The sequence below is a fragment of the Haliotis rubra genome, unplaced genomic scaffold, assembly GCF_003918875.1.
Source record: "Haliotis rubra isolate DU_JTF1 unplaced genomic scaffold, ASM391887v1 Scf42, whole genome shotgun sequence".
Taxonomy (NCBI): Eukaryota; Metazoa; Mollusca; class Gastropoda; order Lepetellida; family Haliotidae; genus Haliotis; species Haliotis rubra.
Genome location: NW_025767102.1, coordinates 797603 through 811013, shown reverse-complemented (window position 1 = coordinate 811013; position 13411 = coordinate 797603). Strand labels below are relative to the sequence as shown.

Sequence of the window (13411 nt, the reverse complement as noted above, 5' to 3'; positions counted from 1 at the left end):
TCTAGTGGTTAAAGCGTTGGCTCGTCACGTTGAAGACCCGGGTTCGAATCCCCACATGGGTACCATGTGTGAAGCCCATTTCTGGTGTCCCCCGCCGTGATATTGCTGGAATATTGCTAAAAGCGGCGTAAAACCAAACTCAGTCAGTCAGTCAGTCTACTAAAGGACCAAACAGAGACACTACAGAAGCCAAAAGACAAAGAGAATATCTCAGACTATATCATTATCCACTGCAAGAGATTTCATGCTGTATTTAGATACAAACTAAGGAACTGTAAATATACTCTACAAAATACGTAGGGGAACCTGAATTTTCAATTTGGATAGGAAGTATAAGTTTCAACAACCTTTCAAGACAGACATCTTATGAACGCACCACATTTCTCTTTATCACCACCCTACACACAATGCATGGTATGCACGTGCACAACACAGTAGCCCCATACACGTACACGGGTTGTCATTCTTGATTTTGACGTTTTTCAAGAAGGTCGATAAATCCCTGTCGACCATTTATTTTGACAATCATCTTGCATCACAAAGTTGTAAGTGTTCTATACACTATATACCAGTCATATACCAGTCATCGTTCAAGAGCGATAACTGTACAAACAACATTCATTATTATCATATCAACATTGATTGACTTGATATATCTGCCAATGTTTTCAATCGTAACTAAAAAATGAAGTTCCCCTACTTTTTAAAGAGACTCAGTATATTTATGTGTAGAAAACTTGAAAGGGCTACTTTCGGTCATCATGATCATCAACCTTGTATTCACATTTGTGCTCACAAAATTCAATACTTGTTGGATAAGAAAGATTTGGGTGGCATACAGATATATGGATACATGTACCTGGAACATCTGAGAAAATGTATTCATGTCAGGTACGGGTGCACAAAACTAACCAATATTTGTAACTGAATCAATTTGTGCACATGCAGGTGGTAACGAGTGAGTGAGTTTTATCTTTACGCCGTTTTGAGCAATATCCAACCAATATCACGGCGGGGGACACCAGAAATGGGCTTCACACATTGTACCCATGTGGGGAATGGAACCCGGGTCTTCGGCGTGACGAGTGAACGCTTTAACCACTAGGCTACACCACCGCCCCAGGTGATAATGAACGTCTGATTTGTGCTAACAGTGTTATTTGGCCAGGACAAAAACTGTCAGTGTAACCGATGAAAGGGGCATGGTGTGTTTGAAATATTTCATGAGTGTTAAACAGTTCATCAGAAGCAAGCCTACGCTAAACGTTACTTTATGTTGACACTGGTTATGAATGTATCCTGAGACTGTCGCACTTGAATCAGAATCTGGAGTACGGAGGGGGTGGAGAGAGAGGAAGCTGGAACGTGGCGTCCTCAGGTCCAGTGCCCTCGTTGTCCGAGTCGTGAGTCCAAGCTTGAGCACGTGCACGTCCTGTGAACATGTACATGGCAAAATGTCAAATATACTCATGCCAATAATGGTTGTCACCCCAGCCTATTAATAAAATTGAAGGGGGTGACAACCATTTTTGGCATTGGTATATCTTGTCAGTTTTGTTGAATTGAATATTTGTGATAATCTCAATTTGCTATCAACAGTGTCTCCACCGAAACGGAAGCCTGTCGTACCGGTAGCATCCGACTCTAATTAATTTAATAACACTTTTTTGCGTGAATAAGTATTTGTTGCTACGCAACGCGCAGCATTACTCCCTCCATGCGATTTCTGTAAACATTCAAGAACTCACCAGACAGATAAGTCATGGACCATACAATCAGGTGACGAGACACTACATTTGCCTAATTTGTTAAAAGTAAAAGCGAGATGTTAGTTGTTCGGATGTGTGCAGTGCAGAGATGCTACTGTTTTTGTTTGTTTGCTTGTTTGTTGATCATCGCCACACTCAGCAATATTCCAGCAAAATGGTGGCGGTCTGGAAAAAATCGAGTCCGTACCGGACAATCCAGTGATCAACATCATGAACATCGATCTACGCATTTGGGATACGATGACATATGTCAATCAAGTCAGCGAGCCTGACCACCCGATCCTGTTGGTCAATTCTTAGGACAAGCATGGGTTCCTGAACACCAATTTTAACAATGCTCTTAAAAAAATATATATTATAGTTGATCTGACGAAATATCATTATCAAGACTTGAGTTTTCTTTTATCATAACGTAAGCTGCATCATAAAATTACTGGCGTTAATGTCTTGAACAGTCAGATCGCGAGAACGCGAGAATGTCCCTTACAATATTCCATAGTCAGGTGAGGAAACTGTCACAACTCACGCAGTGCTGTAGCCTGATACAGGGCTCGCTTATGTAGATTTAGGTCTTCGGGCTTCATACGGTCGGGGTTGGAACATGATGGAGGAGTCGATGTCGTCATTGCTGCAGCAGTTGGGTTACGCATCGCACTCGACATAGCTGTGGAGAGAAAGAAACGATAAAACATTCTATCCCCGGGTGCTGTTGTACAAAACGACCTTAGGCGAAGACTGTCGTACGTCTATGATAAGGCATTGGAGTTACGATCACCTTATCACGGGGTAGGATGTTTTCCCACCCGACGTCCAGACTCGATACATCAGATCTGGTACACCGATATGATACCTCTGGAAGATGTGAGGTCACCCTCATGGGAGGTCAACCGATGGGGCTGTTAACTTCCAAGAAGGGTGAATGTTGCATTCATACTAAGACATCTGTCTTTTGTTTAAAAAAGCTCACTCCACCTTAACTGAATCTATATAAGAAAGGGACGCTGTTATAGTTGTTGATCTCACCCTGTAGCTCTGTTGAATCTATATTCAAACCAGAGTACCACCGAAGACATTCGTGGCGTGTATGAGTAATTGACACGGATTTTAGCATAGATTTCATATGGATGCGGAAAGTGTTTCGTCACTTCTTTTAGTTGTTAAAATCGAGATTTCCAAATAAAGGTAATTTAGAAATGAAATTATCAAAGCATCCTCCAGTTAGAGTATTATGTCATACTTCCCACCTTCATATTTTTTCTCAGGTCTGAAATTACAGTGAGTGAGTGAGTGAGTATGGTTTTACGTCGCTTTTAGCAATGTTCCAGCGACACCAGAAACGGGCTTCACACTGTGTAGCTATGTGGGAAATCGAACCCGGGTCTTTAACGTAAGGAGCGGTCGCTTTAACCATTTGTCTATCCCACCGTCCCTTTTAACGCACACAGACATCGTAGGACGGTAAAAAATCTGAATTTTATTGATACCGATTCCCAATATATTGACCGAGTTTCATTAGATCTGACATCATCAATAAGGATTATCTGCGACATCAGTCCTAAACATGGCCTCACCAGAACCTCTGTAGAAGACTTGCAATCGGGCCTTGGACACGTTGGCACCAACCATCACATACAGGGGCTGATTCAGGTAGTGGATGTTTTCAGCCATCACACCCCAGTACTTGCTACTGGACCCGAAGCCCAGCTCACCACGGTCCATGTCAACATACATGAAAAATCTCTCTGGGATGACGTCTTCTTCGTTTGGCGGACACCTCCTCCCTGGCGCTGAGTTGTGAAACATTGTCTTCTTGGCGATGTCCAGTCCCCACGAAGCCTCTGTCATGCCAACCAGGGTGACCTTGCCCTTGATGAACAATGGCGTCGTTGCTGTACCCACACCTACTGACGCTGACACTCCTCTGTGGACTTCCGGCCAGATGACCTCGTACACGTGCTTACCATGTGACACCCCACGTGACCATTTGGCGCCAACTGTTACTGGGCGTCTGGTACGGTTACGTTCTAGGGTGTTACTGTCGACAATCGTGATGCCTTGACCAGCAAAGGCAAATCCGTGGATGGAGAGTTCCGGGTCAGAGGTCACGGTCAGCGTCCACGGAGGTCGGGAGAGAGTCTGAACCAGAACTATATGGCAGACAACATAGGCAGTTAACATGGTGTTCGAGCCGAAATAATATCTGAGATAAATCATGTTTAATATGTACCTTAACCTTGTAACGACAATCCCTAGTCACTCGTAACAGACATGGGTAGTTGAGGGTAACATTCAAAACGCCCTCGGCTCTCAGAGATTCACGTTTGAGGGGATAATCTCCCTTACTTGGTACCGACGGTGATAGGATATATCCATATTGCAACTCTATTTACTAGTTTCACCATTTCAGGTGAGTATCATATTACACAACATCATTTGACAGCACTTTTCACCCTTTCATGAATAATGCTCACATTAAGCTCTGTTGTATGTGCTCAAATTGTATACCAAACCATTAATATCAGAAACAGCTTTTCCCAAACAGGTTGTCGGCATTTGAATAATATATTACGGCATCTCGTTTTTCCATTACGTGACTAACGGATTAAACTGAACAATTCCGAATGCTGAAAGTCATTCTGTTGAGAACAGCCTTTTTTATGTACGGCACATTTTATTTTATGATAAGCGATGAATAAAAATGACTTTTCGTACACATTTATTATGGGTGTGTAATTGTGTTTTATCACTTTTATTTCAACAGAGAACATCCACTACCTTGGTTAGCAGCGTTGAAGTGTACAACCCGTGCTCCTGCACGTTGTGATGAACAGACGTAGCAGGCTGCGATGGCAAGGACGCACGCCATGATGAGCAAGCAGACGGTGATGAGAGCGGCGTAGCCGACGTCCACCCCTACATCAACCCAAAATGACGGTCCATCATGACTGTGGATGGAAAATAAGGTCAGAGTTGATACGTTTATAGAAATATATGGTCAACATAAGTCGTGTCTCAGTAAATCCGCTTTTGATAAAAATGGCGGATCTTTTCGAGCATTTGGATTGTCCTGCGCAATTACCACCCCGAATCGGTTTTGTATTTAATAATACATTGTACACAGCGAAATTGTTTAGCATTATAAAACGAATGGTACGTAGTGCTGACATCTGAATTTTTGAAAATTACATGTAGATCAAATGGATTTCCGAATCCCGGAAAAGCATCATTGACTGTTGCCTGCACATGAATGTTAGTTTTTTCAATCCAAAATTTGAAAAATGTACCATCTTGCTTTGCAGAATATGTATGTATATATGTATGTATGTATGTATGTATGTATGTATGTATGTATGTATGTATGTATGTATGTATCTATGTATCTATGTATCTATGTATCTATCTATCTATCTATCTATTTATCTATCTATACTCCTATTCGACACAAATAACTACTGATTCAGTTTATCAAGAAAGAGTACATGCCATATACTATACACAATATCACCTGGTTCATCTCATCTACTCAGAGTCCGCCGTGATGTTGCTGGAATATTGCTAAAAGCGGCGTAAAACCAAACTCAGTCAGTCATCTACTCAGATAGAAAGAATTACTATACCATTCATTTTCTAATTCTTAAAAGTTATTTCCAGTAGATTTAATCAACAATTTCTACAAACAACACTATATATAAAAACTAAAATTGATATCATAATCGTTTTTAAACTTTAATCATTATTATCATTGTTGTTTCTGTCATACTCATACTAATAACGCTACCCACTGCCAATATACAACCTGTACAACGGAGTCTTGTAAACAGCCGGTCAGGACGTGGTATGGTCAACAGTCCACGTCATCTGGGTACGGTGACATAAAATCAACAAAGCCTGACACCCAATACTCAATATGAGTCGGCTTTTACGCCAAGCAGGCAGTCTACATAGTATAGTGAATAGAGTGCCTGCCCGAGAGCGTCAAGGTGTATGGGTCGATCCTCGGTAGTATCATACCGAAAGACGAAAAGACGGTAAAATATGGTACTTGTTGGTCCCTGCCTGGTGCTCGGCATTAATGGGTACAACAAGGACTGGTCGGCTCGGAGTCAGTATAATGTGTCTGAGTGGGGTATCCATGCTTCACTGCGGCATGGTATCTCAGTGGGCTAGCACTATAAAACCAGCTTCAGTCTGGGCTAGTACAAGCAGCCGCACGTACACACACACACGCATGCACGTCGTCATATGAGCGAAATATTCTCAAGCACGACGTTAAATCCAATTTCACCTCACCTCACCTCATACCGAAAGACGTCAATAGATGATTCTTGTTGATACCCGCTCGGCAATAGAAACAAGAACGGGAGTTATGTTAACAACCGTACCATGGTATCTCAGTCGGATAGCACTACAAAGCAGCCATTAGTCTGAACACGTATGCACACACATACGCACGCGCGCAAGCACACACGCACACTCATTTTCCCTCTCTGTTTCACACCCGTTTACTTCTGGAAGCGTATTTAAATCCCATTAAACTTCACCTCATTTCCAATTCACACAATAAACGCCAGCGCTTTACAACAGAGGTATTCACTTAAGGCCTGCCGGGAATGCCGTGTACTCAGAAATACATAAATTTCCCTATTGTCTGAGGCTAAGGAAACCAATAAATAACTGTAAACAATATAGCGTTATTTGAGACTGGGCTGAGCCCATTCACTGCTATAGTCACTTCAAATACAATGTAACGTCATTGCTGGACAGGTACACCTATACATATATGTTAGTCTACACCATGGAAGAACATTGTAAAGCTAATAAATTACGTGAAATAGTATTGTGATTTATACCAGCGGTTTACGTAATTAATGAAGTGATTCTGAATGTGAATATGTTTAAACTGAGATAGAAACTATACCCCCATGATCTGACTTTATATTGAACAACAATATTGAAGGACGTCTGTATTACATATGCTATCCTTGTGGAAGTGGTCATAAATAGGTTAGTGTTGGTTATATAACATATTTCAAACGATTCTGTTCTTTTACATGATTCTTAAAACATTTAACTTTAAAAATAAAAATTACTAATTGAAAATATGAAGCTGGAAAGTTTGAAAGTTTGAACTTGCTTATGAACCAAAGTACACTAGTACTTACCACAAAATACCTGTAAAGAAAACAAAATGACACTTAAATGAGTTTATAAATCATACTACCACATAAAAGGTATATATCGAAGCATTTGAAGTAGATAAATTCTATAAAAGTTATACAAAATATAATATTATAGATATATGTTTATAATATTATATACAACAGCATTATTCACAACTGACAGGTAACGGCTTAAACATCAAAATGTAAACTTCGATTTCAGTATGAAAAACGTCTATATCCAGCACCTTTGATTAAATCTGTGCTAACCAGAATTCCAGGAAAAGGTGTCTTTACAGTCATCCTCTGCCGGCCATTGTTTTCAGAGCAGTTCATACGTTGTACAGTGTGCCATTTCAGTCAGTGGTACTCTTTCGGAACAAAACCGAGCGGTTACGGAAACAGCCGAACGGTGACAAATGATTAATGTTTGAAACTTACATGAATTAGCCGCAGTCGAGACGAGGAGAGTTTCGTTTCTACATTCCCACAACAGCTTAATTCTCATTACGTGTCAGGACTGCCCCACCCCTACCAAAGTTTCATGTAATATCTTTACATGTCCACTCTCCATGCATGAAGCTTGCTTTCCATGGAATGTTTTCCATGGAATGCTGTGTTATTGCTGTCTAAATGTACACGTTCAATGAACATCCCATTGCTACTTTTACTGTTACATTCCAGTGATCAACAACATGAGCATTGATCTACGTATTTGGGATACGATGACACGTGTCAACCAAGTCAGCGAGCCTCACCACCCGATCCAGGGAGTCGCCTCTTACGACAAGCATGGGTTACTGAAGACCAATTCTAACCCGGATCTTAACGGCTTTGCCGGAAGTGCACCATCTTCCAGAAAGCACATTGTAAAACCTTTTGTACACTGTGCCCCTTGCCCAAGGCGTTAACAGCCTTTTTCCCTTCTCAGAGACCACTGGAAAGGAAAGTTCCGAGTGCGGCCTTTACCATCCAACCATCCAACACATGGAATCTCCTACCACGATAAAGCGACCATTGCATGAAAATGCGCTGACTTAAGATTAGTTATTTATGATTGCATATCTAAATGTGCTCGAGGACGCTCGCCCACATGTCGTGTTCCCAGGAGCAGAGATAGTATACAGCTATGGAGAAGGTACTAGAGTATTTGGCTTTCGTTTCCGCCTTTGTCCTCGTAACAGGTGGGTAAATACCGTCATTTAATTGACTCTCTACTGCATAGTTCCACTGTGCTATATATGATTGACGCTTAAATTCGGTGGACACCTAATTAGGCACATCGAAAGCATCAGAATCGGTTGAACAAATTTATCGTAGCGCGAAGACTGACTGATCCAGAGAAAAATACACGCTGGTCAAAAAGGCCAGAACAGAGACAGTTATTCATTCTTAGTGAACCCATGAAGATCCGGGTTAGAATTGATCTTCAGTAGCCCATGCTTTGCGTAAGAGGCGACTATCGGGATCGGGTGGTCAGGCTCGCTGACTTGGTTGACACATGTCATCGTATCCCACTTGTGTAGATCGATGCTCATGCTGTTAATCACTTGGTTGTCTGGTCTAGACTCGATTATCACAGACCGTCGCCATATAGCTGAAATAGTGCTGAGTGAGGCGTAAAACTAAACTCAATCAATCATTCCTTAGTAACACTAAAGAACAGCTTAGCTAAAATTAATCTCTTAGTCTCAGTTTGTTGTGTAGTGTTGACAAAACGACACAGTGATACAATGTCTCAGTGTGTAGCAAACTTTCCTCAAGTAGACTTCAAGAGAGAGAGAGAGAGAGAGAGAGAGAGAGAGAGAGAGAGAGAGAGAGAGAGAGAGGGGGGGGGCTCTCGTGGAAGCAGGTAAATAAAGATGAACTGTGCAGCCCCCTTTCTCAGAGAGAGAGAGAGAGATGGGAAGCGGGTAAATATAGATGAACTGTGCACCCCCTTTTCTCAAAAAGCTGTATCTGCCCCTGGATCTTCCTTGTCAGTGCTTAACAATGTAGTCTGAATGTGTTACAGTGTCGCCATCGGAAGAACACCCTTCCACAACATGACCCTTTATTATGCTTTAGTGTGCCTGGAGACTAAAGGAAAGCAGTGTTTGAAATAAACAGGTGTCAATGCAATGATATCTCACAATGGTATACCGATTAACAACTGCATGTAGAGCTTAATTGTGTTTATTGGCGTGCGTGATGGTTTCATGTCGTTTGTCATTAAAACATGTGATCACCCTTTTCTGCTAACACCTGATGTCATCACTGCTTTTCAGTGATCAGTTCATTTTATTTCAGTTGCCGGTAACACGTTTCGGCAGATATTCCAGACTAATATTTCTCTTGCGTCAAGCTTTTATATTTAATACCTGTAGTTGTATGGTATAATTGAATATCGATATTTGGCAGCATGACCTCTAGTCTGTCTCACAGTCCCTGAACAACATTATTTCCCCCTAGCCCCCACCCAATGCTAAAGCCCTGAATAATCAGCGCATTAGAAATGTTCCTCTTACACAGCATGTGCACTGAACTATCTATATCATATGCAAATGACTGTATGATGGGCCTGTGGCCTTTTACTGAATAAACTTGTCTGTCTGTCTGTAAATGAAGCAGGTCTAGATTTCCTCTGAATCTCCCACCTGACTGGGGCTCATTTTCAATTTAAATGGGTTTATTTATTACTATCAGTGTTATCTATTCAAGGGCTGAGCGTTAGTCTTCATGACCCCTAAGGTATATAGTTTCTTTACAGCACACTTTTTAAAAATCTGGGTTATCATAACCGCGTCGTTTGTCTCAACGTTATCATTGTAAAGCCAAGCATTCAGGGCAAGATTAAACTGTTTTATGTTTAGTTCGTCGTTCATGTATAACTTATACAACCAGTTTGAAATTGGAAGCCTCTACTTCAATGTATTTAATGGCGTCAAATACAATATTGGTAGGGAATCGATCACTATGTTTAGTATGAAGAGCGAAATGGCTAAATCATTTTAGACTACCTACTCAAGGATCATGAAAGAATATATCCTAATATATATGTATAGATGCATCCTCGATAATCCCCAGGGTATAGGTTACGATCACTCTCCTCTATACCCTGGATGCGATAATTATATTACCTCCCTTTGCTGGCTCCGCATTGTCACAGTAGCAATCAGCTAAGCCGCCGTTACATCCGAGCTTGCCAATGTCAAAGAAAGATAGCGGCCGCAGCCGCGAAGGTTTGTTCGCAGTGCCACTCAGATTTTTAGGAAATAATAAAGACAAATTGACAGATCTGAAACTTTCAAAAAATATATAAAAGAACTCCTTCTACCTCTTTCAGAGTACTTCTGCATCAATTGTGTTGCCAAGTTTAAACGGTTAGATAATTTAAGAAGCGAAAGTGATTTGTGATTGGTTCGCTCAACTTCCCAGCGTAGACACCTGATTGGACAAAAAGCCAGCCAAGAGAGGTAATAAAATCATCGGGCCAAGCCGTGGATGCATCCAGGGTATAGTGGAGAGTGATCGTAACGTATACCCTGGAGATTATCGAGGATGGTATAGATGTTGCTATGGTGAAATTCTATAAACTACACTGTACAAATGTTCTTATTTGTTCACCGAAAAATAAAATTAAGAATGAATTTCAATGTATGATCATCCAACATTTGTGTCTGTAGTTTCTGTTAGATGGAGGCATTACCTATTGTATCTCCACAGGTCAGGGTGGCAGTTGTCCCGACGGGTATGCCTTCTACAGCGAGTCCTGCTACAAGATGTTCCCCCTGGCGGCCACGTGGCCCGAATCTGTGGTAAGGAAATGTATCAATAGATCACCATGGTTACAGTGGATTTCCGTATGGCATTGTAGCCAATTTCACTGACAGTTATTGCATCATAACACTCGAAACGATAACACGTATAACTATAGTTAATTGGTCGAGCCAGGTAACTGTAGTTAATCTGTCTAGCCATGTAACTATAGTTAATTTGAATTTACTATTTTCTTTCTCGAAACACCCAGTGCGTAAATCTTGATCATAAATAAGTTTGGCTCGACTTGGTAAACAAAATGATTATTGACATGTTTAAAACATCGTTTGATGACAGATAACCAGCATTTATTTCTACAGGTTTTCTGTAGGAAGCTTTGGAGGGAGACTTGCCATGATAACGGACCAACAGGAACAGAACTTCATCGAGGGTTACATCAATGGACTGCACAATAGTAATAAGATACCAACTGTGTGAACCTTACTAAAAGCTTAAAGAAGGATGTTCTGTCAAACAGAACATCGACGATATCACATAACCATATTAACATCTTGTTCTTGTAACAGTTCTTCTGAAGCTACAGAACCAAGAAGTAGTGTTTACCAGAGAGTTGGTAATGCAAGGTTGAGATTCGTATCGATCTATTAATTCAAAAATATCAAGTTTACTTTACATTGTTTTGAATACTTAAAGCCAAACAAATTCTATCATCAAAATATATAGAATTTCAACTTCTTCCAAAAATCAACTGTAACCGTAATGTCTACAAAATGCGTTAAACCGAACTGTCTGTATGAAGTCAACGTCGTACAGTTACCGAGATACTGTTCCAAGCGGCGTTTATTTCCACTCTCAGTCTGGTTGCTTTACCTGTAGGCCACCTAACGCTGGACATTTGGCTTGGTGGGTCCGACCTCTTGGTGAACCAGGAGTGGCTGTGGACCAACACTTTGGACCGTATACAATACAGCAACTGGAAACCTGGGGAGCCCAACAACGCCGGCAGTGGCAGCTCCGTCACGGAGGACTGCTTGGCGCTTATGACTTCAGATAGCTACGAGTGGAACGACGCTCCCTGCACAGACCGAATGTACTTCCTTTGTGAGAGAGAGTAAGTAACGCCAGAAGCTGAAACCCAATACCCCTTTATTCCATGTTTCCTCTCTGAGACAGTAACGTCCGTAACTTAAGCCAAATACCTTATTTATTCCATGTACACAACTGCCACATTGCAACTTCTATTACGACATCTTGTAATGTCCATACCATGGTAATTAAAAATAGCTGCCACAACGCACCTGCTGTAATGACACCTTGTAATGTCCATAACATGGTACATAGCTGCCACATTGCACCTTCTGTTACGACATCTTGTAATGTCCGTACCATGGTACATAGCTGCCACATTGCACCTTCTGTTACGACATCTTGTAATGTCCGTACCATGCTACATAGCTGCCACATTGCACCTTCTGTTACGACATCTTGTAATGCCCGTACCATGGTACATAACTGCCACATTGCACCTTCTGTTACGACATCTTATAATGTCCGTACCATGATACATAGCTGCCACATTGCACCTTCTGTTACGACATCTTGTAATGTCCGTACCATGATACATAGCTGCCACATTGCACCTTCTGTTACGACATCTTGTAATGTCCGTACCATGATACATAGCTGCCACATTGCACCTTCTGTTACGACATCTTGTAATGTCCGTACCATGGTACACAACTGCCACATTGCACCTTCTGTTACGACATCTTGTTATGTCCGTACCATGATACATAGCTGCCACATTGCACCTTCTGTTACGACATCTTGTAATGGCCGTAACATGATACATAGCTGCCACATTGCACCTTCTGTTACGACATCTTGTAATGTCCGTACCATGGTACATAGCTGCCACATTGCACCTTCTGTTACGACATCTTGTAATGCCCGTACCATGGTACATAACTGCCACATTGCACCTTCTGTTACGACATCTTATAATGTCCGTACCATGATACATAGCTGCCACATTGCACCTTCTGTTACGACATCTTGTAATGTCCGTACCATGATACATAGCTGCCACATTGCACCTTCTGTTACGACATCTTGTAATGTCCGTACCATGGTACACAACTGCCAGAGTGCACCTGCTGTAACGACACCTTGTAATGTCAGTAACACGGTACACCACTGCCACATTGCCATTGCTGTTACGTTACCCGTAACATGACACATAATTTTCATTTGGGCAGACTAGTGGTGAATGGACCACGGAATCGGTGATGACACCAGGAGATCGCCAATAGGTTTAGCATGGTGTTCCCTACCACAGACACAGTTCGATCAATGTTGGAAGTATTTACAGATCAACGCCTCCATGACGGCGGCACTTAACCAAACCAGAAAATCCAATAATGGTGAAGGGCTAAATGTATTAATACAAAGTTGTTAACATCAGGATACCCAAACACGAAGTCTTTGATCAAAACAATATTTTCCTGTTTCACGTCCTATTGACCATTAATCTTTTGTTTTGTTTTCACAGATTGGAGTCAAATCCTTTTGTGTAAGAACATGCACACCGTATTCACAAGCATTTGATTGTTACAAGTTTCAAATAAATCAGGTTTGAAGTTTGTTGTCTATTTTTTCTTCAACGAAGCATCCTTCTTTACTTTAACTTTGAAAATAAAGTTACGACACTGCAGCATACCTGGT

The 13411-nt window shown here is 41.4% G+C and overlaps 2 protein-coding genes across 3 annotated transcripts; one reads left to right on the top strand and one right to left on the bottom strand.

Annotated features, from left to right (window-relative positions):
* Positions 1–485: 485 nt before the first annotated feature.
* On the bottom strand, positions 486–7956 carry LOC124288577. 2 transcript variants are annotated; one of them, XM_046725130.1, is made up of 7 exons: positions 7930–7956; positions 7177–7299; positions 6932–6941; positions 4545–4714; positions 3341–3916; positions 2296–2433; positions 486–1432 (listed from the first exon to the last, which is right to left on the bottom strand). In XM_046725130.1, the coding sequence occupies exons 2-7, from the start codon at positions 7262–7264 to the stop codon at positions 1320–1322; spliced, it is 1095 nt and encodes a 364-aa protein (XP_046581086.1). In that variant the 5' UTR covers positions 7265–7299; positions 7930–7956; the 3' UTR covers positions 486–1319. The 2 variants fall into 2 exon arrangements, with proteins under 2 accessions (XP_046581086.1, XP_046581085.1); XM_046725129.1 differs by having other exon boundaries at positions 7805–7955.
* Positions 7957–7996: 40 nt separating this feature from the next.
* Positions 7997–13330, top strand: LOC124288579 (perlucin-like). Its single transcript, XM_046725131.1, has 5 exons — positions 7997–8112; positions 10634–10725; positions 11047–11141; positions 11564–11798; positions 13239–13330. Exons 2-5 carry the CDS (start codon positions 10661–10663, stop codon positions 13261–13263), a joined length of 420 nt encoding a protein of 139 aa, XP_046581087.1. The 5' UTR covers positions 7997–8112; positions 10634–10660; the 3' UTR covers positions 13264–13330.
* The last annotated feature ends 81 nt before the right edge of the window (positions 13331–13411 follow it).